The sequence below is a fragment of the Salminus brasiliensis genome, chromosome 4 (assembly GCF_030463535.1).
Source record: "Salminus brasiliensis chromosome 4, fSalBra1.hap2, whole genome shotgun sequence".
NCBI classification, from domain to species: domain Eukaryota; kingdom Metazoa; phylum Chordata; class Actinopteri; order Characiformes; family Bryconidae; genus Salminus; species Salminus brasiliensis.
Genome location: NC_132881.1, coordinates 24,978,332 through 25,005,975, shown reverse-complemented (window position 1 = coordinate 25,005,975; position 27,644 = coordinate 24,978,332). Strand labels below are relative to the sequence as shown.

The 27,644-nt window shown below is 41.1% G+C and overlaps 1 protein-coding gene across 2 annotated transcripts in view; it reads right to left on the bottom strand.

Moving 5' to 3' along the window:
* Positions 1-27,644, bottom strand: part of plekhh2 (pleckstrin homology domain containing, family H (with MyTH4 domain) member 2) — a 43,268-nt gene that overhangs the window by 12,021 nt on the left and 3,603 nt on the right. The window contains exons 2-13 of one of the 2 annotated variants that reach the window (XM_072677712.1): positions 26,390-26,545; positions 10,085-10,147; positions 9,811-9,960; positions 6,851-6,934; positions 6,681-6,762; positions 6,233-6,373; positions 4,662-5,440; positions 3,748-3,823; positions 3,355-3,449; positions 2,957-3,122; positions 1,704-1,840; positions 1,484-1,597 (exon numbers count right to left, since the gene is read on the bottom strand). In XM_072677712.1, coding sequence (XP_072533813.1) covers positions 1,484-1,597; positions 1,704-1,840; positions 2,957-3,122; positions 3,355-3,449; positions 3,748-3,823; positions 4,662-5,440; positions 6,233-6,373; positions 6,681-6,762; positions 6,851-6,934; positions 9,811-9,960; positions 10,085-10,147; positions 26,390-26,509 — 2,007 coding nt within the window. In that variant the 5' untranslated portion in view covers positions 26,510-26,545. The remainder of the gene's footprint in view (positions 1-1,483; positions 1,598-1,703; positions 1,841-2,956; positions 3,123-3,354; positions 3,450-3,747; positions 3,824-4,661; positions 5,441-6,232; positions 6,374-6,680; positions 6,763-6,850; positions 6,935-9,810; positions 9,961-10,084; positions 10,148-26,389; positions 26,546-27,644) is intronic. The other variant, XM_072677713.1, reaches the window with a different exon arrangement.

Sequence of the window (27,644 nt, the reverse complement as noted above, 5' to 3'; positions counted from 1 at the left end):
TATTGAATTGTGTTCAAGTCAGGGTACAGTGATGAACATCTCAAAGGAGCCAGTTTCATTATCCTGTTCATTGGTGGATTTTAAGATACTGTAAGATTTGATTTGATGCAATATAGTGGTATCTTAAGTCTATAATATAGTTTGACACAGCAAAAATGAGTCATGCCTGAAAATGAAACAATGCCATATAACAATGTTGACCCCTTGAACCTTAGACTTATTTATAATAACCACATATTTGAGATTAAAGACCTCTGAATTAGTAACTAATTATTATACAAATCTACTACAAATTGTTCCATTTCTACTATAAATTACTACTATTATATTTACTATCTACTATTAATTATTAAGTAGCTACAATAAAATATTATGCAGTGTCAGACTCTACTATGAATTATTCAGCACATCCTATACATTATTAAGTGTTTTCTATGAATTATTCAGTATCTACCATGTATTATGCAGTATCGTCTATGGATTAGACAAAAAGATTCCATTATGATTTATTAAGTAACTACCATAAATGATTTATTATCAACTATGTTTTTTTCATTAACAACTATGAATACTTCATTAGCTAATATAAATTATCAAAGTAACTACTATGAACTGTTCAGTAATTACTACAAACAGTAGTAGTTTTCAGTAGCTAAAATCAATTATTCAGTATCTACTATAAATTATTCAGTAACTACTATAAATTATTCAATAACTACTATAAATTATTCAATAACTACTATAAATTATTTAGTAACTACTATGAACGATTCAGTATCTACTATGAATTATTCAGTATCTACTATGAATTATTCAGTAACTAATATAAATTATTCAGTATCTACTATAAATTATTCAGTAACTACTACAAATTATTCAGTAGCTACTATGATTTATACAGTGTCTACTATGAATTATTCAGTAACTACTACAAATTATTCAGTGTCTACTATGAATTATTCAGTAACTACTATAAATTATTTAATAACTATGGGGAAACTAATATGTGAGTTCTGTCATTTAAGGGGGAAAGGTTGGAGTATGGGCCTAGATACAGGTTACTGTTTAGAGTGAATATTTCCATTCTCAATGTATTCAGTGTTCAAACATATCCAGTAAAGGTACAATATTTGATACTTATGGGTACACATATGTACATATGCACTTGCAGTACAGTAGCCCATAGAGTGCTGGAGAATGATTAGGTATTATTAGGATTTAAGGGTGAAATGGGGCTGTATGTTGTGTGTTTGAGAGTGTGTTTTGTTAAATGTAATGGAGCTGCTGTGACACAAGACAACTTTTAGAGAAATCTGACAATAAAGACTGTATTGTATTGTACTGGTACTGTAAAAACAAGCTGCGCTTCACAGTGTCCTAATCTAATGCTTTTAAAATAACTGACACTAGCCACATGCTTACATGCTAGCTAAGAAATCATATATTGTGAGCAATTACACTACTATTTACAGAAGAGACTGACCGGTGACTTGTAGTACAGCAGTTCTCCATCTTTCAGGACAAACCAGCGGCGCTTCCAAGTCTTCTTCCAGGTCTTTACCATCTTCAGCAGGTAGCCAGATTTTTCCATGGGCTCCTGGGCCACCACAACATAAGATCTGAATGATTTACTGTGTATAAAAGTGTGTTGCAGTAGCATATGTAATATGACTATGTGTGTGATGGATGTGTGTGTTTCATACACTCTTTCCGCTGTCGCTGCAGGAGGAGCACGTTTTCGGAAGCTTGTTCTCGGGCTCTGAGCACTCCGTGTCAGTAGAGTAGGCATCTGGGGGGATGGCATAATCACTCTCAGATGCCATGGATGACAGAGAAACAGCTGAGGTGAGAGAGAAGAAAGGCGGAAAACATTTAGAAGAGAAGAAAGAGGTTCAGTTATATGAAAAAAAAATTAGGACACATCAATAAATATTTAGTTATTTGTTCAGAACTATAGTCATATCAATATTTGATCTTCTTTTGAACAATATTGATAGATAAACGTGATGTAATTGCAATAATAAAAGTATTTTTTTAACAAAAAAAAAAAAAGAAAAAAGTTGGTAGTTTCATTTTTGGCTTAAATAACCAATTAAACGCTTTCCATAACCGTCTATCAGTCGCTGGCATCGACTGAGGAAATATTTTCCCACTCTTGCATACTCAATTCTTTCAGCTGTGGGATATTTGAAGAGTTTCTGGCATGCACAGCCCACTTGCACCCTCTGATACAGTACAGAATTCATACTTTTTATGGATTTTATGATGGAGAGCCAGCCGGATCCTGCTGCAACAATGCAACCTTAAACCATGGCATTTCCACTTTCATGTGTTGGTATGGGTTCTTGTGCTCAAATGCTGTGTTTGATTTGTGTCTTCTGTGACCATGTTAAGTTAATAATTTAACTTTGGACTGCTCTATTTAGAGCACATTGGTCCAGAAGTCCTGGTCTTTGTTCTCTGGCATCTTGCCCTGATGGTTTTTGTTGACAGCAAGGGTTTCCTCCTGACCACTCATGAAAATGGAACATGTGTAGTCTCTTTCTGATGGTAGATATTGTACTTTGACATCAACTGTAGGTCAAAGAGGTCTGCCTTGTTTCTGAAGGCCTCAAAAAGCTTATTGGATCTCATCCTGGTGATACCACTTAGGTCAGCAATCACAAGCAATCAGGAGGTTTAAATATGACAGGATCCTCCAAAATCATCTCTAATGATGTTCTAATCATCTCCATAGTACATTTAAATACATTTTCTGTTCCTCACAAATAAAATTGCAAAAGATATTTTACAAATGTCCATATGTTGTCCATATGTTAAAAAGACAAAGGTTTTATGGGGTGTACTAATTTATTCAAATGAATAAAATGAATAAAGAAAAAAGAAACCAATACCAAACAATAATGCAGCTCTATAAAAATGGCTTATTGTAAGAGTGTAATACTGAGGTGTGTACCTCTCTTGAGAGAGCGAGGGCTATCTTGGCAGCTGCCTTTGGAGCCAGATGTGTAGGAGCCGCTCTCTTCCTCGCCGGAGATTGAGAGACAATCCTCTGAACTCTCATCCTCCTCCGAACTGGATGACTCCTCTGACAGCTGACTACTGCTAAGCAATGTCGCCCTCTACAGGAGAAAAGACAGAATTAAAGCACCGAATGCAAATTCCAAGCACATGAGTGTCCACCTCCAGTCCTGGAGGGCTAGTAATTAAAGTAACATGAAAAGTTAAGTAAGGTGTGTTTGAGAAGGGCAAACACCAAACTTTGCTAGACTGGACCGGACCCCCAGGACTGGAGTTGTGCACCTCTGCGCTAGCATCTTCCTAACAATGCTGGCCTCTGAAAACCACACCTACCCCTTTGACGGTGCTGTAGACAGGCGTGCTCATGTTCCTGTAGATAAGCGATGTGTAGAGCATGAAGGCAGGGTATGAGGACGGGTGAGAAGAGTCTGGGGAAGGAATACAGGAGAACATTATGTACACTCACACATAGTGATTAACCGTAGATAAACCCTGCTAAAGACAATCCTAAAAATCTTGGTTATCTAAGCCTGGCGTGATGGTCTGGTAAAAAAAAAAAATGCAGCATACGCAGAACTCTTTCCATCTACTATCATTCATCAGAGATGGAAGCTGTTTTCAGAAAGGCCACTATGGCCTGTGAGGGATAATGAGGATATGAAAATGCATCGTGAACAGACCAAAACAACAGTGCGCTTTTCAAAATCGGAAAAAGGTTAACTTTACCTTTATTGGCCACATCTGCACAAGATGTTTCCGAGAGCCGAATTCCAGATCTGGCCACTGCATATATTCTGCTTTCCTGAACAACATCAAACAACATCAAACAAGACAAATTGTCCAGTTATGACATTTGTATGGGTTTATGTACTAAGTCATTTTTACACTTTCCAGGAGGGAGGCATACAAAACCATTCATCTCAGCAATAAGCAATGAGAGTTTTTTGCTTGTAAAAGATCACCCTGCATTAGAAAAGATGGCAATAAAAATATATAATACAGTAAAAAGTATCAAGAATGTCTCATTTTGAAGAAAGTGGCTGAGATCTTCTGAGTTAGTTCGAAGAATAAATCAGATTTCTCCTGGACGCCCCCAGCCAGTGTGGGAATTTATTCAATTCAACATCTCCAGCTCACCTGACTTAACCCCTTTAAAAGCCTATGTCCTGCCAGTAGGCCAAAATTGTTATTACATCGTCTATTAGCAAAAAATAGCCCTACCTGTTTGTACAGATGTTGCTGTAGTAAAAAATAAGGTGTAATAAACCTTTCTGCATGAAGGGGTTAAAGCCCTTATGTACTGGTTTTAAATATTTAAAAGTGGATTTAAATACTAAAGATATTCCACAGGATAAATATTGTCCACTTTTCTATTCAATATATTCATTCATTAATGCAGTTTAATCAAAGTTAACTGCTCTAAAAATTGCAAAATTATAGCCATTTACATTTGCATGTTTTGATAAAGTGGTGACCGAGTCATGTGTTCACTGGATCTGACTGATATAAAATGTTTAAGAAATAAACAACACAAAACGTTTGCTGTGCGCTTTTATCGCAGCATAAGACTGATATTGTCTGGCTGATCATATTTGGAACTTGGGAAACTGTGTAACTATTACTAAAGCCCTCATACTCACCCAGGATGGAAACCTGTGTAGTGGAGGAGTGGGAGGTTTGCTTCCTGGCACAGTAGCATCAGAAGTCTTCTGCTCTTCTGCTGGGGCTTCAGACGACCCTTCACTAGTTTCCATCTCCTGCTCCTGGTCCAGGTCAGTCTCCTGGGGCTTCAGCGGGCGCAGCATGCTGATAGCGTTACGGCTTCTCCCGTGGGCTGTTTCAGTACACAACTGGGGTTGGCTCAGGTGCTTCTTGGCTAGCGCCATGCTAACGTTAAAGGCATTCTGGGTGCGTAGACGGGGCAGCTTGGGGGAGGCCGGTGTGTCCTGGGCATCCTGTGATGGCGTGGGCCGTTTTGGGGTGAGCGCAGGGGGCAGAATGGGGGTGGGGGTGTTGGCCTCGCTGGAGGAGGAGGAAGAATTGAGGCACTGCAGCTGGAAGCGCTTATTCAGCTCATCTGAGCACACATCCTCGAGGTCCACCTTGTCACGACTTTTGACCTTTGCGGGTGTATCTGGTCCCGGGAGGCAGATGGCAGGGCGCTCAGCCCGCTGCATGTCATCATCAAAGAGTGAGCTGCTGTCATCAGAGGCAGTCAGATAGGCTTCACTGGTGGGACGGCTGAGTTCCAGGCCACTGCAAGCTCCCGCTTCGCCCTCACAGGCAGCGCTGGATAGGACTGAGGAAACGCCACAAGAAAGAGCGTCACTCGCAGACTCACACTCCCTCTCCTCTTCTGATTCTGTTCTACAGCTGGAACTCAATGTCTTTTGCTCTGGACTTAGTTGAACGCCACAGTCTGCGGACAGAACAAACAGAAAACTAGGGTTACTTCGTTACTCATGGCTGCATGGAGCTGCACTAAGATACAGTGGACTAAGGTGCTGCCACTATGATCCGAGCCATCAGCAGCCAGAGTCAGAAGGAGCACAATGGGCCTTGCTCTCTCAGGTGTGGGTTGATGGCGATGTTGGTCAGCACAGGCGTCTTGTCAGCTGTTGTATTGGAGCTGGGGAGCCACGCTTTCCTCCGAGAGCACTGGCTGCCCAGGGATACCCAGTTTGGAAAGAGACGGTGGCTAACTTCACATGTTTTGGAGAAGGTAAGTGCTAGTCTTTGCCCTCCTAGTGTTGCACTTTGTCTAGCATGTTTTTTGGCACAATCTAAATAGGGTTTGATGAACATTTTACTGGTAGAGGGAGGAATGAATTCACACCTTCTGTAAAAAAACAAATGCTGAAGATGAAAAGAGGCTGGCTTCTACAGCAGAATAATGAACTCAAAATCCACAATAAAATAGACATTGGAGAAAGAGCAGTGCATGCAAGACCCCAATAGAACTGAAAGCCTTTTTTCAAGGAGAAATCCTTTGAACAAGAATGAAAATACTAACTAATGGCTACAAAATGTTTAATGCACCAATGGGGGTGTTGCTGGGCCATGCAGGGTGGCCAAAAAGTTACAGACAGAAATTAAAAAGTAATCCTGCCTGTCGGAAATCAGGTCATCTTTTCCACGCTTAGCTATTCACAGTGACAGATATTTTGACATAGGTTGTCCAAACGAGTGCGAATCTGGTGAGGACACATACCATTGTCGCTCCTCTGAGCTGGCACTGGACCGGTCAGTACCTGAAGGCTCTTCCCTCGGACCTGGAAGCAGCCGAAGGTCAGGCTGCTGAGCCGCTGGGCCTCTCCTGGCTTGACACTGGTTCCAGCAGACTGCCCTAGGCCTGACACACACACACACACACACACACACACACACACACATACAAACATACACCACAGTTAACCTACACTATATGGACAAAAGTATTAGGATACCTGCTCATTCATTGTTTCTTATGAAATCAAGAGCATAAAAAAGAGTGTATCCAGCAGGTGGTTTTATACCCTTTTAGCCCATGCCTGTTATTTAGCATGGTGCCAATACAAAAAACCTACAAAAGTAGATATTCGGAGTACGGATGCACACTCTGTATTATTAAGACACAAATGGTTAGAATTCTGTGTATGCCTGTGCTTACATAATCATACCTTGAATTTGTCTTTTCAGTTCCAGTATCTGAGCCTCCTGCTGCTGGTTCAGTTCCCTCAGGGAGGCATTTTCTGCTTCAAACTAAATCCACAAGGAAATCGGGTTTAATATTGAGACATACAGTCAGACACGCATGTATGCACATAGACACACACACACACAGACAAACCTCGTTTAACTTCCGCATCACCCACTCCTTGATTTTGGCTGCTTTCTCTTCTACAGTCTTGGCGTCTTGGATTCGGCTCTGTTTCTGTAGGAGTGAGGGAGTATAAGGCTTCTGGGCAACCATATCCATGAACATTCACTTGCTAAAGCTGAACAAATACCTTGGATTTGCTTTGGACAAATACCTTGGATTTGGGGTCTTTGGTGGATAAAAACAGAAAAAACATGCCAAGAAAAGGACCTACTTCTAATGCATTTGTAAAATTGTTAGCTAATAAGTAAAGATTGAAGAAAACTAATCCTCTAGCAGTTTAGTAGATAAACACTGGATTGTCTTTTTTTAATTTTACTTACATTCCCAGCCATGACCACAAAGCACAGCTCTAAAATCTGGTCTAAACATCTTCCCACTTTGAAGGGTGTGATTATGTTAGTACTTTACCCTGATATGTGGTGTTGCTACACTATGAAATGTTGCTTATTAATAGTGGTATTAAAAATATAAACATATAAACCTATAAACACTTCACGCTATCAGAATTCACGCCATAAAGAGAACAATTTGCTCAGAGTGTTTTGTTATAAAGTTAGCATTCTTAGCTACAGTTAAACAGTGTTTAAGATATTTCTCTGAAGGAGGCTCACCCAAGGTTCAAACTTCACTTGTCTCTCAAAGTGATGGATTTATCTACTTGATTCATTATGTAAAGTCAACAGTTTAGACATACTGCCTTTACATAGCTAACATCACTAATTCTGCATCCAACTTCATTACTTCCAGTTTTAACATTTCTTTTGACAAGTTCTTGTCATAATGTTTTTGGCAGCACAGTGGAGTAATGAGGTGTTGAAGAGATGGGGTAGGATTGATGGGTAGTTAAGAAAATGGGGTGGAGTAATGAAGTGTTGAGGAGATGGTAATGGTTTGGAATAATGGGATGCTGAGGAGATGGGGTTGGAGTGATGGGTTGTGTAGGAGATGAGGTGGAGTAATGAGGTGTTGAGGAGATAGGGTAGAGTAATATTTTTGAGTAATGGGATGTTGAGGAACTAGGGGTAGAGTCATGGGTTGAGTAATGGGCGTGGAGAAGATAGGGTTTAGTAATGTGTTAAGAGTAATGGGGTGTTAAGAAACTGGGAGTGGAGTCATGGGTAGTTAAGGATATGGGGTGGAGTAATGCGTGTTGAGAAGATAGGGTGGAGTAATGTTTTGGAGTAATGGAGTGTTGAGAAACTGGGGTGAAATCATAGGTAGTTAAGGAAATGGGGTTGATTAATGGGTGTTGAGGAGCTGGGGTGGAGTCATGGGTATTTAAGGATATAGGGTGGAGCAATGGGTGTTGAGAAGCTAGGGTGGAGTAATGTTTTGGAGTAATGGGATGTTGAGGAACTGGGGGTGAAATCATAGGTAGTTAAGGAAATGGGGTGGAGTAATGAAGTGTTGAGGAGATGGTAATGGTTTGGAATGATGGGATGCTGAGGAGATGGGGTTGGAGTGATGGGTTGTGTAGGAGATGAGGTGGAGTAATGAGGTGTTGAGGAGATAGGGTAGAGTAATGTTTTGAGTAATGGGATGTTGAGGAACTGGGGGTGGAGTCATGGGTAGTTAAGGATATGGGGTGGAGTAATGGGAGTTGAGAAGATAGGGTGAAGTAATGTGTTGGAGTTATGGCGTGTTAAGGAATTAAATAATGGGTGTTGAGGAGATAGGGTGGAGTAATGTGTTGAAGTAATGGCGTGTTAAGGAACTAGGGATAAGTCATGGGTAGTTAAGGATATGGGATTGAATAATGGGCATTGAGAAGATAGGGTTTAGTAATGTGTTAGAGTAATGGGGTGCTAAGAAACTGGGAGTCGAGTCATGGGTAGTTAAGGATATGGGGTGGAGTAATGGGTGTTGAGAAGATAGGGTGGAGTAATGTTTTGGAGTAATGGAGTGTTAAGGAACTGGGGTGGAATCATAGGTAGTTAAGGAAATGGGGTTGAGTAATGGGTGTTGAGGAGCTGGGGTGGAGTCATGGGTATTTAAGGATATGGGGTGGAGTAATGGGCGTTGAGAAGATAGGGTGGAGTAATGTTTTGGAGTAATGGGATGTTGAGGAACTGGGGGTGAAATCATAGGTAGTTAAGGAAATTGGGTGGAGTAATGAAGTGTTGAGGAGATAGGGTAGAGTAATGTTTTTGAGTAATGGGATGTTGAGGAACTGGGGGTGAAGTCATGGGTAGTTAAGGATATGGGGTGGAGTAATGGGTGTTGAGGAGATAGGGTGTAGTAATGTGTTGGAGTAATGGCGTGTTAAGAAACTGGGAGTGGAGTCATGGGTAGTTAAGGATATGGGGTTGAGTAATGGGCGTTGAGAAGATAGGGTGGAGTAATGTGTTAGAGTAATGGGGTGTTAAGAAACTGGGAGTGGAGTCATGGGTAGTTAAGGATATGGGGTGGAGTAATGGGTGTTGAGGAGCTGGGGTGGAGTCATGGGTAGTTAAGGATATGGGGTGGAGTAATGGGTGTTGAGGAGATAGGGTGTAGTAATGTGTTGGAGTAATGGCGTGTTAAGAAACTGGGAGTGGAGTCATGGGTAGTTAAGGATATGGGGTGGAGTAATGGGCGTTGAGAAGATAGGGTGGAGTAATGTTTTGGAGTAATGGGTGTTGAGGAACTGGGAGTGGAGTCATGGGTAGTTAAGGATATGGGGTGGAGTAATGGGTGTTGAGGAGATAGGGTGGAGTAATGTGTTGGAGTAATGGGGTGTTGAAGAGATTTTGAGTGTAAATAAAGTGCCAATAGAGTCTAGTCCACCATCGCTGCAGTAGAAACAGACTTCTCTATTTTAAAACGGTCATCAAACGGTCTTCATTTTTTTCCCAATAAATGACTTTAATGTTGTATTTAAAACATCTGATTACATGAGGAGTGTTAACGGCCCTGCCTGCTCTCTAGTGATTGGGCGAGGTACCGACTTGTTCCTCCAGCTGTTGCTCCAGTGCAGTAATGAGCTCCTCTTTCTCCTGCAGAGCCGCCTGCAGATCCTGACAGCGTCTGAACAGCCTCAGCTCTGAGTCACCGGACTGTACATCTGCGGCCTTCAGACGCTCCTCCATCCACTGCACCTTAAATATACACATACCACATATGCAAATGTGGGCCTGCAAACTGTATACAAGCACTGTCTCTGCTGGACACACAGACATGTGGTCTATTTAAGATGCCTACAAAGACACCGTCAGTACATACCTGTTGGTTAGCCTCATGGGCACGCCGCTCTGCCTCCAAAACCTGTGCCTCCAAGTGCTGCATCTGCAAGGCAATTGAGAAAGAGGCCGCCATGCTGTCAAATTTGCAACCAGAGTCTGCACAGTACAGACCAGAGGCAGAGCCAAAATTGCCTACTCATTTGGTAGCCCTGGCAAGCTGGCCCTGATTTTTCATGAAATGCAGTTCCCTATTTTTTCTTCAAACATGCCTTGAAGCTGATTGTGGCCAAAGAGTTCTGTCTTGACTTCCTTGGTCCACAGAACATGTTTCTAAAACTCGAGATCACAGTTCATCACAGTTCCTTTAAATGACTCCACCCTGAAGATTATGTTTGTGTAAGCAATGCTGCACAGTGGAACAGTGCACCACCACTCTTAACCCCATTAAGCCTTGCCGTGCAGGTTCTTGGCAATCATATGGGGGCATTTAATTTGCTTTTCGTTTCTTACCAGCATACAAGCAGTTCTCTCAGTGTGTTTTAGAGTGTTTTAGAGGCTCCTTAGTTAAAGTCATTCTGCGTTAATCAAAAAAATTAAAAATATATCAGCTGTATGTGCAATAACGCTTTAAAATGTATTTTGTTATTTCAAATTGCAACCAAGGCTGTGTATTAACTAGAATCTGGCAAGACGATATGTATCACGATACAGGGGTTATGGTTTAAAATACTGCAATATATTGCGATACTGTAGGTAAGATGATATATTGCGATTTTTTCAATTACATTTAGGAAACTGTCATGGTAAGAAAACACACCAGCATGTAAATAAAACAATGGGATCTGAAGAAATTTGAAAACACTGTACACTGCTGTCCAGCGGTCAGGGTTTAATACAACACAAAGTGAGCCAACAATCTTTGAATAAACTATTAATGAAAAATCTATACTATATGTGTTTGTGAGAATGTGTGGTTAATGTGACTGTGGGTGCTTTTGTGTACTTGTGGGAGAACAGTTGCTTCCAGCTGGGTTTGAACCAGTCCAACACCTTAACCCCTTAAAACTATGAAATTAAAAAAGGCGTGAAAACCAAACAAAGGAGACGCCAAGGCGGCAAAGCTCAGACTTAGGACAGTTAGCATTAAAACAACACAAGAAAAACCAATGCATCTCTCTCTCCCTGGAGAGGGAACTAACTGAAGCAGCTCTTAAAACAAGGAACTGAGGTTCAATGCTTCACTCAAACTCTTTAATTTCTGAGCTGTGCTCTCTTCAGCTTCTTTCTTCTGCAACCCTGTTATCTTATTTCGCAACTTCCCGCTTTCTTTCACTTCTGTGTACTGTACCGGTCAACCCTCTACACAGGTGGGACAGAGAAGCGCCGGTGGTCTCAGCCTTAAATGCTGTGACCACCAGGTGTGTCTGGTTGGCAGTGATTACCCCTAGGATCTCTGGGGATTGAAGTTCCCTTGGGTAACCGTGCCTCGCCACCACCGCCCTCTGCTGGTAGGGGCCGGCAGACACTGACCCCTTACAGGAATCAAGAATACAATAACAGCAACGTGTCCATATGAGACATTGGTTTCTGCAAATGATTAAAATGTACAAAATATAAAATAATAATATGAAATAATATTCAACTGTTCTCAAAATAAAGCACTTCAGATTATAATATACTGTGGCGAATAAAAAACAAAACAGAAAAACAACACACACACACACACACAAACACACATGCAAGAATCAAGCACGTCCTGAGCTGAGCTGTGCATGTTCCAGAGGGAAAACACTCAAATGAATTAGGGCTGGGGACAAAAGTGCTTGGACACTTGTTCATGCATTGTTTCTTCTGAAATCAGGGATATTCAAGTCTAGAGTCTATCCTGCTTTTGTTGGAGTAACTGTCTCTACTGTCCAGAGAAACGCTACCAGAATTTGGAGCACTGCTGTGAGGATTTGATTGCATCCAGCAACAAGAGTGTTAATTAGCTCATGGTGTTGGTTGATCACCACCCTGCCTCATCCCGAACTCCCCAACTCATCCTAAAAGTACTGCACGGAGCACCATCCATCATTCCAGAGTTTATAGTTCCACTATTCAGTACAGGTGAGGTAAGATGTACTGGACTGATATCTGTTGTTGTTTGTCAAAAATGGTGTGAAATAACTGGTTTATAGTGAGTGAATGTGCTGTGATTGGGTTTCTAAAGCATTTGTGTGTATTAGCATTAGCATTACTGGCTAGCATTAGCCTACTTCTGGTTCTGAATGTGCTCTTCAGTGCTGGTTTAAAAACAAAGAAAGGCGTGCGGTTCTCCCGCTGGTAAAACAGAGCGTTTCAGTGATAGTTTTATAAAGGTGCAGATATTATGGTCTGTTTTCATGTTCCACTGTAATAAAGCTCCACATTGCAGACTTTTAACTCCTTTATTTACCTTCTGAGACCGTCCTTCTTTGTTAAGTTTGTAAAATTAGTCAATTTATGTAAAGTTGGATTGGTCAAAGAATGTAAAGTTAACATTCATCTTGGGTAATGACATTTTTTCTACATGGTCTCATTATGTAGGTATTCGTATTAACCATGATGGTGGTTCATGTTCAGGTTTACCAGGTCGGATTGCACTGCTGATGTACAGAGGAGCAATCAGCTACTGAATTTGACTGGCAAAAATCAATAAAGCCAATGGAATTCTATAAAATGGTTAATTATGTGATCATAACTGGCAAAAGAGGTGAAAAGCAGAAGTCATCTCAAACAGGTTTCTTGAACATGCCAATGAGTTTAGTGTTCTTCCCAGTCGTCTGATCTAAATCCAACAGAAAACCTTCAGGATGTGATAAATTGGGGGATCTGCAGAAAGAAAGTGCTTCTGAAAATCTGCAGGAATTGGATGATGCAATCATGTCCACATGGACTAAAATCTCAATGGAACGTTTTCAAAAGTTTGTGGATTGGTGGGAAGCCCAGCTGAAGAAGACCTGAGAGTGTGAGGGCTTTTAAGAAGGAAGAAGTATCAGCCAGGTAAGAAGGAGCGAGGCTGTGAAGAAGAGCTTTGTATGCGAGAAGGCGAATATAAGCGGTATGCAGCACTTTACAGGAAGCCAGTGAAGAAGGTCCATCTGAAGCTTGCAATGAGATGAGGAGCAAATGCCTGGCAGTCCAAACAGCTAGCGAAAAAATCATGGATGAGAGGTTCAGCGCCGGACTGAGAGACGCAGGGTGGAACTCTAGCAACAGACTTTAGGTATGGTTAAATTTTTCAGATTTGCAGTGCACAAACAGTGCTGCAGTTAAATTCAACAGTATATCTCTTGTACAATAGTTTCCCTCCCTCCCTGTCCCTCACTGACTCACTTACTCACTCACACAAACGCTTCACACATTCCTTGGCTCAAAGTTGCGGAAAACTATCAGAGACAAGTGCTTTGGATGGCAGGGTTCTAACACGTATTAGAAAAGGAGGTCAAAAGAGCATGAGCAGTGGTCATAGAACACACTAAGCTTTTGTAAGCGTCTCTAGAGAGCAGATAGCTTCCCACAGACAGTTCAGGCTGACCATCATTACATACTGTGTGAAGATGACTAGTACAGTAATGATTCTTTGGCATCTGTTGGGAACAGATACTATCAGATACTGTATTTCAAAGCTCTCAATTGTCCCAAATTTTAGATCTATTCACAACAGCACACTTCACAGTAATCCTATAGTCCATCCTCTTGGTCCTGGACAGTGTTAATATACAAGTGTGTAATGTGTAATAAGCCTAGGAGACACCAGCTCACCTGATTTAACATAATTAAACACTGGTTTTGTTGGTGTTGGATGATTACTACAAATAATTAAGTAAATAATAAGTAATAATAATCCTATGAGGACAGCTTTGGTGGTGTTTTATTGATCAGTAAAAAAACAAATGTTCATAGGTACTGGAGCAGATGCATGAACCTGAACATGAACATATTGGCGCCCCAGCATCGAGCTGTGGAGCTGTGGAACGGTGTTCTCTGGAATGATGGGGCTCCATCCAATACGTTTAGGATGAGCTGGGGAGTTGAGGATGATGTGGGGTAGTGATCATCTCACATTCTGACCTCATTAACGCTCTTGTCATTGAAATTCATCAAATCCTCACAGCAACGCTGTAAAAGTTAGTAAAATGGCTTTCCTGGACAGCAGAGACAGTTACTTCAACACAAGCAGGATAAACTCCTTTCAACAACCTTAATTGTGGAAGAAACAATGAATGGGCAGGTGTCCCAACACTTTTGTCTGTATTTTTCGGAGGAATACAGGCTCTGAACGCTTGCGGCTGAAGTTCAGCCTGATTTCAGCTCTTTACCGCTTCTTTTCAAACTCTTCATTCCATCAGACATAAGATTAAAACCGCCTGTTTAATAAGGTGTAGCTCTATTGAGAGCATCCTGACCAGCAGCCTCCCAGTCTGGTATGGCTACTGCACCATCTCAGTCCAGAAAGCTCTCTAGAGAGTGGCGAGGACAGCAGAGAGAATCACCAGATCCTCACCTCCGTCCATTCAAGAGCCCACTAGCATCAAGCATTAGCAGCAGATCCTGCAGTCCTGTAAGTTGAGGACTGTGAGGTTAGACCTCCATCTATCACATTGGTGAGTCTTAGGTGCCCATGACCCGGTCGCTTATACTTCCTTGGAGCCCTTTTGGTATGTACTATCCACTACATATCCACCTGCTGTTGTGGAGATGTTCTTTTTGGTTCTTGTCAAAAGGGCTCAGATCCTTATGCTTGCTCATTTGTCCTGCTTACAACACATCAGCTCTAAGACCTGACTGTTTACTTACTGCCTAATATGTCCCAACTCCTGTACTGGGGCCACTGTAACCAGATAGTTAACTTTATTCACTTTGGCACTTTGGTTTTAATGTTATGGCTAAACTGTGTATTTCTGACTCTCACACATATAGAATAACTCTAAGACTAATTTAATGAAGTTCTGGAATGGCCTGAATTAGTGTAGCTTATAACGGAGAGCAGCTCAGCCTGATTTTATGAAAAGCTACTGATGTGCCAGTGGTGATTCACACATATTTCCATTGTGAACTACTTTAACGTTTATTGGACACTTCTGCCCTTCTGTGTGTGTATGGAAAGAAAACAGGGTTTTCATAACACCTTCTTAAATTCTACATAGTCTCAACTATCCCTGCCTGCCACAGCAGTAACACCTCTTAAAGTGAGAAATAAGAAAGACTGGATTTTTAAACCTTTAGAACACTTTAAAATACAAGAACAAAAATTAAGCCATTTTTAAATTGTAAAATCCATAAAATTAAGGAACGGACTGCATGTTTTGAGTGTTTCGTGCTAGCAGAATGAAGCATTGTATTGTATTTCATAGCTTAGAAAGCTCAATGCTGTGAATCTAGAAACAGGAAGCCCACAAACATACACAGGACACAGCGAGCTGGAACACACATGCAAACGACTTCATTTCCAGGGAACAGTTTTCCAGTTTTCAGTGGGTAAGTTCACGGACAAATGAGAATGAGCCATGGGCCTCGATGTACAGATATAGAATCAGGCGTAATAACAGACTGCACTGAGTCCAGATGTGGACGAATACAACAGCGCTCAACTGGCGACTGGCCACTTTACCCACAGCTAATGACAGGAATCAAGCCTAGTCTGAAATTGCTATTATACTATAACCAATATATATACACACATATACATATATATATATATATATATATATATATATATATATATATATATATATATATATATATATACACATATATACACACACACACACACACAATTTAGAAAATATCACATAGAATCACATAGTATAATATCTTTATATATTTTATCTACACACATTTCAGACACATAAGCAACTCCTTTTAGCATCATGCCAATAAATGACACTTTACCAGCTGGCACAGAATAATACAGGAATGTTCAGCAATGTTTTTTCTTTGTTTGTTTTTTTTCTTTAAAGCTTCCAGGAAGGTTAACCTGTAACATCCCCGAAATAAATTTCCAGTAACACTCTGAAAACTTGTAACGTAATAATGTTTCTTACACAACACTCCCACAATAATTTATTTATTTTTTGTTTTCAAGCAGTAGAACACTCAAGGTTGTTTGTTAACGTGAAATAACAGCACAGCTGTGGCTAAGCAGACAGGTTCAAGCTGAAGAACTTCAGTATCTTTCAAATCAAGCAAGTTTGTTAATGAACATTAACATGGAAACTTTTACTCTATTATCAAAACTAATAAATAGCCTTAATATTTATATCCAAATCATGTCCTTTTAATTTCAGCTGTCAAAACATTTTTTTTTAAAGAAAATTGGAATTTGGAGGCGGAGACATACGTAGTTGCAGGTTTTTAAGTAAAGGAAGACTAAACAGAACTAATTGAAAACAAAAAACAAACAGACTAAAAAAAAGAACACCGACTGGGGAAAATAATAATCCAAATACAAAAACTAACTAAACAAAATAAATTAAGCAAATATAACTGATATGATTAACAAAAGGAAACAAACAGAAACAGAACAGATTTTGCAAAACTAACAAGTGCTAAGACTACCAAATCAAAGTAAACAGGCCAAGTCAACAAACTGTCAAGCAAACATATGCACAAGACCAGACAAGAGAAGGGCGAAACAAAGGGTACTTATACAGAAAGACAACGAGGGACACCTGGGATTAACAAGGGGGCGTGGCTACAGAGGAGACACAGGTGGGAACACTAATGAACAGGAGGGGCTTAAACTGACAAGACACAAACAGAGCCATGTGCTTGAGAGGACATGGTTATACAAAATAGAGACAGACATGACAGAACAGGGGCAGTCATGACACATATGCCAATGTAATAATAATTACAATGAATAAATAATTAATAATATTGATAAATACATCAAATAGCTCAAATCAAACAGATTCGTGGTCATTTCAGGTGTTTTTAGGCATACGTGGACCAATAGTGGGACATGCAGACCAATAGTGGTGGTAAGAAGGTGGGACTTAAGCAGTTAAATATATATATATATATATATATATATATATATATATATATATATATATATATATATATATATATATATATATATATACACACATATAGTGACCAATCTGCGGGATTCATTTCCACATCCCAAAAAGAGGACATGTCCAGGAAAGAGAGGATGTAGCATCACCCTGTGTGAATACAGTAATTCTTGACCTTTTTCTGGATCGTTTCACATCTACAGCTCTGAAACGTGAAACAAACAACAACAAACTCTAAGTCTGAACTGAGACGCCAAGCTTTCCCCTCCACATCTTTTAAACCACCACCGCCGCCCCACCTCTCCGGCCTCATGCAGGCCTGACTGCAGCCGCTCTCTCCATTCCTAGCATTCCAAGCCGGGCTGTGTGCGGCTTGCCCTGATGGAGCCCCGCTCAGCCGGGCCAGCACACAAAGACCGCCTGTGTGACATACTGAGCAACACTGCAGCTCCAAATTCCCCAGCATCACCCTGCATCCGTGCACAAACACCATCCTACACAGCCACGCCTCAGTCTGTAGAGCGGAGAAAGGGTAATGGCTGCATTCAGAGGACCACCATAGGCTTAAAGTAGTCGCTTAATGTATGGACAGGTAGGTGTTTGTGGACACCCCATTTATTAAATGCATTCAGCTACTTTAAGATTGCATCCAGTACTGAAATAGCTGTCCAAATGCACACACACACACACACACACACACCTTGATTAGTCTCTTTAGAGAAGTACTGGTAATATAATTGGACTCAGATAAACATGAACCTTATGGCACTGTGCCCTAGAGGGCTAGAGGGGTACAAACCCTCCCCCCCAGCTTTGCCCCCCAGTAGTGGAACTGTGCTCTATCTGGAATGATGGTGCTCCATCCAATACTTTCGAGATGAGTTTTGGAAGTTGAGGATGAGGTGGAGTGGTGATCGTCCAATACCCTGACCTCACACCCACTAAATACAATAAAATCTTCACAGCAATGTTCCAGAATATAGTACAAAGCCTTCTTCCCTGGACAGTAGAGACAGTTACTCCAAGAAAAGCAGGATATTTAATAATAATTAACACCCTTGATTTCAGAAGGAACAATGCATAAGCAGGTGTCCCAATACTTGTATCTAAATAGTTTAATGCAGCTTTAACTAAAATATAGCCATTGAGTTTACGTAGAGCATTTAATTCATGTCAGTGTTACTTGTTAGCAACAGTAGCCTCATACCTCCACCAGAAATGTCTCGGCTAATCGACTGATTTTTGTGAAAGGGGAAAAACTAGTCCTTCAACCCAGTCCAAATCCTTGCAGCGAAAACCTAGCACCTTTCCGCTGAGCTATTTCACTAGAAGCCACTGTAAGGGCCGCTGTGAAACAGAGGAGATGGCTGCAGACTTTGATTTTGCTGGTTGTATAGTTTGTTTTTTGGTAAAATATGACTACCACCCATGACTAAAGCCTACAGGAGAAGAATAAGACTTACTGTGTTATGATGTTTATTTAAAGTGTGGAGCTGTGAGTGAAACTCTGTCCATGGCTGAACAGCAACTGCTGCTAGAACAGTAAAGTCAGTAGTGCTTGTTTGGGTCTTCAAGCAGTTTTACGCTCAGCTCGCCCCAGAGGCTTGCTGCGGCCACCACCCACACAAATGTGGAATCAATCTGGGTGTGCCAGGCAGGAAGAGGAACGCGCACTAACCTAGAACAGATTCCCTCAGTGCACAGGGCTCAGTGTACACATTTGCTCATGAAGTGAAGTGTGTGCATGCGCACGTTCGTACGATATTTTGGACAATTTGTCTGGTCCCCAAGAGGTAAAACACTTCAGATTTTATTGGAAAATATACAATAGTCAAAAGATTTCCCTTTGGTTGAGTTAAAGTAAGGTGGGATTAGGTGTAGAATGATCAAATATAACTAAAATAATACTGAACTGGATTACTTAAAAACGACATGAATACAAAGGTGTGTTGTATGTACAGTCAGGCCCACGAGTATTTGGAAAGTGAGGGGATTTTTCTGTTTTCACCACAGTGGCTTTGAAATGAAGCAATCAGGGTGTGATTCAAGTGTAGCTAAGACAAAAAATAGAGATAAGACATTTCAGGTTTAGTTCAAGGGTTCAAAAAAATATCAAACAACTGTTTAGGAATCACAGCCGTTTTATACAACCCGTCAGTTTCCACAGACTCCAAAAAAATTGGACAACTGACTAACAAGCAGTTTTATGGCTAGGTTTCCTCCTTAATCCGTGACGAATTAGGGTCTGGAGTTGATTCTAAATTTGCATTTGGTAGCTTTTCATGGGAACTCTCAATCTGTGGTCAAAAGAGGTGTTGATGCAAGTGAAAGAGGCCTAAGAAGGACAGAGAAAACAAAACAAACCTATCAGTGAAAAGGCCTACTCACACCAAGTATGTAAAAACACGATCCTTAACATAGTGGAACCTTCACACACAGTGTGTGATGCCTTTTTTGCTATTTAAAGGGGGCTGGGAACTTCATAACTCTCATAAATGTCCACTTTTGCTCTCTTTAACTTCCCTCCTACACAGGAGTGCTCATTAGTGAGGAAAGCTATAGTTTGCGGTTCTTTATGGACATGAACAGACTAGGATGCACCTAGACAAGTTTTCAATAATGGCTACATAAAGTGATCTGCTACGAACAAGATGAGCCATTTTACCACCTTTTTAAAGCTCATTTGGTTGATCTACAACCATGAATACGGAGCTCTGATTACAGTACAGTTCAAAGCAGAAAATATTGCGGACTCTAACTGTAAACTGAAAATGTACACAACGCCACAGTATGTCAGTTTCGGACAGAGATATCATTAATCTACGCCTGTCCGTTTTCAAAACTCGACATGCATTTGTTTTTCCGTTTGGACTCAAGAGCTATCTTTATCTGTATGACCAATTAAAAAGAAAATGTAAATGCTGGAGTGGCCAAATCAACAGTTTTCTACATTCTACATTCAAGATGCAATGCACTGGTGAGCTCAGGAAAACCAAAAAGCCTAAAAGATCATGGAAAATGATGAAAATGGAAATGTCCAAATTGAGCACTGCTTGTCATTTTCCCTCCAAAATGTCATGTGACTCGTTAGTGTTACTAGGTCTCAGGTGTGCATAGGGAGCAGGTGTGTTCAATTTTGTAGTACAGCTCTCTCACTCTCTCATACTGGTCACTGAAAGTTCCATCATGGCAAAGAACTCTCTGAGGATCTTAAAAGACGAATTGTTGCACTACATAAAGATGGCCAAGGCTACAAGAAGATTGCCAACACCCTGAAACTGAGCTGCAGCACAGTGGCCAAGATCATCCAGCGTTTTAAAAGAGCAGGGTCCACTCAGAACAGACCTCGCGTTGGTCGTCCAAAGAAGCTGAGTGCACGTGCTCAGCGTCACCTCCAAATGCTGTCTTTGAAAGAAAGGTGCAGAAGTGCTGTCAGCATTGCTGCAGAGGTTAAAGAGGTGGAGGGTCAGCCTGTCAGTGCTCAGACCATACGCCGCACACCAAATTGGTCTGCATGGCTGTCACCCCAGAAGGAAGCCTCTTCTGAAGTTTGTACACAAGAAAGCCTGCAAACAGTTTGCTGAAGACATGTCAATATATTTAATTATATAAATTGTCCAAATACTTATGGACTTGTGTATTGTGTATTTATTAAAAACAAAATAGAGGATGGGACATAAGCCTGGGTTTGTCAGTCTTCAGCAAGCATCTAATCTGTCTTTATTACGTCCCACATTCTGTCTTTTTTTGTGCTTTAACAAACATCACCCTACAGTGCTGCACAAATCAGTTCTCTGGCCTATTAGCCTATTTGTTTAAGAAAACAACCAATTGTTTACTCAGTGTATCGTCTGCAGGATGAGACACACATATTGTAAAGCAGATGAACAGGCACACTTTATTGCTTTTTGACAGCAGCTGTAATTAAAAAATAATTATAGCTCACCGACCATTTTACTGCCGAACCATGCCACAGTGTAGACTAACTGTGCCTATGAGCACAAACAGGCTCAATCCGCATAACAGTGTACTAATTAGTATGTTCTAAATAGTAATGGAACCACTGGTGCTGTACTAAATTGATGTTACAGACAAAGATAGAGAGGGGAGGGGTTGCTAGTGACAGGGCCAGAAATTATACTTTATCAACAAATGGATCACATTTAGAGTAAGACTCGACCGGATGCTAAAATGTAGTACCAACCACAGTCTGGACAACCAAGCTCAAAACTGCACTGTCCTGCTCAAAACCATATGTATGTAGAGTTGTGGTCAGATTTGTCATCCTGGACATGCATGTCATGGCATTATTGGGCATCCATTCATCTGTTGTTCATCTGTACGAGAATGAGAAGCACTCAGTTTCAATGTTTTAGGGTTTTCTGAAATCAACACAGGGTCAAAAATGTATGTACACCCACAGTGATTATTAATTCAGTGGTTCTCAAAGTTCAAATGTCTTTTAACTTGCCAAGGCCAAGGCCTCTTAATTTCCTGTTAGTGGTCAAGATGGACTACAACTGGTAGCTTCTATGCACTTCTCTGTGCCCATGTAAACAGGGTTTGTTTGACTTCTGTACAAAGAAACTCAATGCAGGTTTGAGAAGGACAATTATATCTTAATGTATCTGGAGCCATTTCCAAACAACTGCAGACTCCAGAAGGTCAGAAGCAACCCAAGGATCACCACGGCACAGGCCTGCCATGGACTGGAAGTTGACGGAACACCAGTGTCACTGTCTACAGACAAGTACGTTTTCTTTTTGTCGTCCAAAAAAGAAGGCCAACCTTCAAGCTCAACTTTGGTTTTCACCTGAACCACATGGACAAAGAAAATTAATTGTGCTGGAAAGCTATAATGTATCAGATGAGACAAATGTCTGGATGTCTGGAGGAGTAAAGTTGAGTCATTCAACCCCAAGAACACTGGGCTGTTAAGCATGATGGTGGTAGTATAATGCTCTGGGGCTGTTTTGCACAATGTGCAAAAGTGGATGAAATATGAAGGAGGGCGACCTCAGAATTCTTCAGCTAGATGGTTGAAACTTAGACACAATTGGGTTGTTCCAACAGGACAATGACCCCAAACACACAATAAAGGTGGTTGTGGAATGAATACAGCAGGCTAACATCAAGCTTTTTGAATGGACTTCCCAAAGTCTTGACCTCAAACATGAGGACTGTGCTTAAAGGTCGGGTGTGTGTCGGCTAAACCAATAAATGTACCTCTGAATCAATTTGGCCAAGAAGAATGGTCAACTATTCAACCACCAATTCGGCAAGAAGCTTGTTAATGGCTACCAAAAATAAACTCATATGTAGGTGGTAAACGTGTGTTTATGACCTATATATGTGGGCCTGGTGTTGCGCAGCTCAGTTTCAGCTGATACAGAATTACAGCTGAATTTACTAAAGAAACAGTAACATCATTCTGATTCAGCAGGAAGGGCAGTGAGCAAGAAACACCACACTGCAGATGAGAAAAGCTATATCCTGTATCTCCCCTTCCACTATGGAAGGTGTTGCATGCATGTGAGCGTATGTGTGTGTGGGTGTGTGGGTGTGTGTTTTGAATGCTGACTTCCCATATAACACGCTCTCTGTTTACAGGCTCAGGCATTTCCTCCCCTGGGTGTCTCAATGATTACAGGATGGTTTATTTTCTGCTCTGCCCCCCACCCCTAACTCCTCACTCCCTCTCATTTTCATCTCCCAGTCATTTGTCCTCCTCCTCCAATTTACTATTTCATCAAGTCACTTTCTCTTTCCCAGTCGCTACTCTTCTCCTCCACTCCTCCTCCTCCTCCTCCTCCTCCTCTGAGAAGCCGCTTATCAGCAGCATGGAAGTCCAAACCACCACTGACCATTTCCCAGCATCCTGAAACCGCAGTGTAAATTTTTACCATTTACAACAGAAAACTGCTCCAGAATCTGACCTGGAACCAAACCTCAACTTAAGTGCTTGGTTTTTCAGCAACTTCTGGTTGTTCCCATGTGGACGAAGACATTCACATGTTAGCCATTGTGTTTATTGGGTTAAAAAAAAACAAAAACAAAAAAAAATCAAACACAAAACAACAAGAACAGTGTTTAAACTACATTCTTTGCATTGGTAGAAAAAAAAAACACTTTTGTCGATGGGTCTATATAGAATTTTAGCTCTTTAAAAAAGCCTGTGGCCTGTCAGTGGGCCGAAAGTGTTATTACAAACTTCTACTACCAAAGAATAGCCTTGTGTGTGTAATAAGCCTTGGAGTGTTATGTCAAAATTACATCATTGAGTCAAAAAAAACAAAAAAACAAAATGCATTAGGCTTGATAGACATTCCTTAAAAAAATATCATCTGCATGTTGCAGGAGAGGACATAAAAAAGGGTTTTCTCCATATGACTCCTGATGTCCTTGAAGGTCATATTTTCACAGGTGTCGCTTCACCATAGAAGAGTGCACATACACTCCTAAGAACATAAATCTGAATGTTTAGATACCAGTGCTTTTTACTGTTAGACCATCTAAATGGGGTAAATCAGCTGCAGACGCAGGCCTCTCTACCAGCAGGGGGCCACCATGAAGGGATTAAACAGGGGAAGGTGGACAACATTACTTCATACATTAAGGAAAGTGCTAGCATGTGCAGTGCTCACTACATTCTGTGTTTAATCAGGGAACAATATGAGACTTTGCTCACAGCCAACAAGTTAACAGGCCCTGGGATGACCAACAATAACAAGAGATAGTTTCCAAATGAGCTCATATGTGTGGTTCAGCATAAAGGAGGCCAAAGGTCAGAGTAAACGGCCAGAGGCTCTTTATTATGTGTGTAAGGGCGTGAGGACTGAAGTCATCAAATAGTTTAGCGTCTACAAGCACTGTTGTTAAGTCGCCACATAGGTAGAACACTTCGGGGCAGTGATGTGGATGTGCTTTTTGGTTATATTAAGGGTCATCTGCACTTGATAATAAAGTAATTATCAATATCTGAACCACGTCATGAATTACGTCTTGATTGACACTGTGCCGCAATCATTAATCAGACAGGACTTCACTTTTGCTCTAAACTTGCCCGCCTGCCAGACCAATAATGATGCTAGCTCTGAAAAATGGGTTTTGAGAACTGACCACATTCATGCCTTCCCTGAACACGGCAAAAGTGCTGACCAATTATGGTTTGGCAATGATTGGTATTAAAGCTGCATGTGAGGTGCTCAGCGTCCCATTGACACTGTATCTGGAGGAACGGGCAGGTGTATGTGAGTGCATATGCTTCAGTTATGGTTTTGCTTGATGACTGTATGAACAATAATAAGACCTAACAAGGCAAATCTACACACATGAACTCATCACCATCTTCAGTGCTTCTAAAGTAATCCTGAGAGAGGTGTAGAAAGCTGGCTGAAGAACATGCAACAATCAGCATTGACAATTTTCAGAGTTTTTTTTTTTTTTTTTTTTTACACACACTAGGGTCCATCTGAAGTCAGCAGTTCTATGCAGTTCGTACTATCCCAGAATGCAGCAGTCTGGAGCCTTGTGGTCAAGCGTCTGTTTATATTAACCTCTAATCAGCTCTCCCCCGAGACGGACCAAAAGAAGTAGGCCATAGAGCACAAACACACACACATAGAGTAAGAGAGAGAGAGAGAGAGAGAGAGAGAGAGAGAGAGAGAGAGAGACTTGGCTGCAACACACCAAACATGGTAAATACTTTAGTAAGTAGCTGCATGCTCCTGCTAAAAAGCTATGTGTTGACCATGTGACTAACACAAACTCAGATGTTCAGCTGTTAATGGACGATGAGAGTCCATATACAGGACTGAAAATGAAAGCAAGGATAGTAAGCAGTAGGACACTGCGGGAGGACACCGCAGATACACTAAATCCATATTCCTCCCCTGTAATTAACTTAGCATAAGATGGGGGTTGTAGTTTTTTTTTTTTTTTTTTTTTTTTACTTACTCAGCATGAGGTTAGACAACATGACTTGAAGACCCTACAGAAGACAGATGTTTAGTCAGGCTGGTGATGGAGAAACATAGATAGGACCATTGGTGTCTCTATAATGGTGGATTGGAGTGTAACCATGCAATTCAATGGCATTCAGTAAAGTACGCACTTGTAGGGCCTACAAGCAGTAATGCCTCTAATTCCCACTAAGAGATCATACTCATAAAGTCACTACAGCAGTGATCAGTGCGCCACACTCTCCTAACCACTCCGTTATTTGTTTAATGTGTAGTCTAATGAACCTTTTAGCATTTTTTTGATCTAACGCACCCACTTCAACTCAGGATCTTGTTAATGAGATGAGAAGGTAGTTCAGGTATGCTGGGATCAGAGAAGTACTAAAATATCCAGGGCGCTCAATGACCAGAGATTGAAACAACTGATATATAGCACCAAATGAGAAATAAAAAAAATATTTCAGTATAAGCAATATATATAGTGTAAGCATCCAGACATAAAATGTGTCTCAGAGCTTCACATCTACAGCACGTTTATGCTGAATTGATTCTTCTTTTAAGTCATCAGGGCACAGAAACAGTGCAGTTCCTATTAAAAAAGTAGCCATCCCTTGGATATTTTCCCCCTTTTTTACTTTTATAAATATTTTTTATGGTCAATATAATTCGTTTTTTACACATTGTTTTACAAAAACATAGAAAATATTGAATGTAAAATAAGATAAGTGACTGCATAAATATTCACCCCCTCTAAAAAGACTGACCTAATTCAACAGAGGTCCAGGTAACAAGTAACTAGTGCTAGTATTCTCACAATTAATGAAATGGAGATCACCTGAGTGCAGTGATCAATGTGTCTCAAGTAATTGTAATATAAAGACACCTGCCTGGGAGGTATAGTCACTGGTTAATCAGTACTCCTGGCTACAAAAACACCATGAAGAAAAAAAGGTGATTGAAGAGTAGAGGTCAGGGGACGGACATTCCCTGGAGTCCAGTTAAATTCATCATTAAGAAATGGTAGGAATATGGCAAATGTGTAAATCTGCCTAGAGCAAACTGAGAAGACGACTAGTGAGGGAGGCCAAGAAGACACCTTTCTGGAGAGGTATTGTGCTATATACCACTAACAGCTCATGAGAATATGGAGAAAGAGCAGCTGTTCCACATGATTGGTTCGTTTTTACTCTCTATATTCCACTACTATATAAATACTCCCTAGACGTTTGTGTATTCGGTGTCTAATCAAACACTCCTTTCAAATTGTGGTGCAATTTTCACCATACACCAAATCATCACATTTACACCCCTATTGGCCCACTGGTGAAGTGCCCTAACCTTTTCTGCTGTCAGCTCCCGAATCACACTCATCTGTCCTCGGAACTTGAAGAGCAGAGCTTCCAGAGCCATGTACTTCTCCTTCCACTCTCCAGCTGAACCCTCATCTCCCTCCGCCATGCTGACAAGCCTCAGAGCCCTTTGGGTCGGGCCACGCTGCGGGACAGGGAGAAAGACAGAGAGTCAGTATTTCAGACAGTGCGACCACTGATTTCTCAGAGCCGTGTCAGCACAGCAGAGCCGTGCTGGATGAGCGCTGAATGGTATATGGAAAGACCATGGTAAATTCACTACCTTCTGATATTTCCAATTCAATAAATAGACGAGGACACCACGTTAAGGCTGTAGTCATATTAATTAGCCATCCAACAACGACTGTGATGCTGCCATCATAACGAGTATACTCAGTCATAACGCTCAGTTGGGTGAAGAAGCTAATTTGCTGTGTAAAAAGGCAGACGTGCTTCAGGGCCGGGCGGTTCCCTGGGCAGGCTAACCACGACCAAAACAAACCCCCACCAACCAACTCGGGTCCACCGTCACACTTTTCCACTGTACGCTTTTCAGTTATGAAAAACACATGTGAAGGCAAAGGTGAAACAGCAGGGAGAGAGTGTGCAGGAGAGGTGAGGATGGAGTGAGACTGAAAGAACAACAGCACAGACACTTTTTATTACTGGTATCGTTGTTTACTACTATTGTTGCTACCACTGTTGTCCTTATCACTGCTGTTTCATCATTACAGCTGCTGTTCCTATCATTTCTGTTGTCATAGTTACTGCTATAACACTTAAGCAAAATCATACTCATTACGGTGTGAGAGAGAGAAAGAGAGACAGAGCAAGAGGGTGAAAGAGCGCAAGAGAGAAAGAAAGAGAGAGCAGAAGAGCGAGCACGCGAGAGAAAAAGAGCGTAAGAGGGGAAGAAAGAGATAGAAGGAGCAAGAGAATGAAAAGTAAGAGATAGAGAGTGAGAGAGAGATGGTGTGTAAGAGCGAGAGAATAAGAGAAAGGGATCGAAAGAGCAAAAAAGTGAAAGTGCGTGCGAGAAGAGCAAGATAATGAAAAATAAGAGAGAGGGAGAAAGAGAGAGGGTGAGAGAAAGCAGGAGAAAGAAGAGAAAGAGAGAGGAAGAGCAAGAGAGAGGAAGAGAAAGAGAGAGGAAGAGAAAGAGAGAGGAAGGGAGAGAAAGGGAGAGAGAGAAAGAGCAAAAGCAAAAAGAGAAAGAGAGAGAAAGAGCAAGAGAAAAAAGAGAG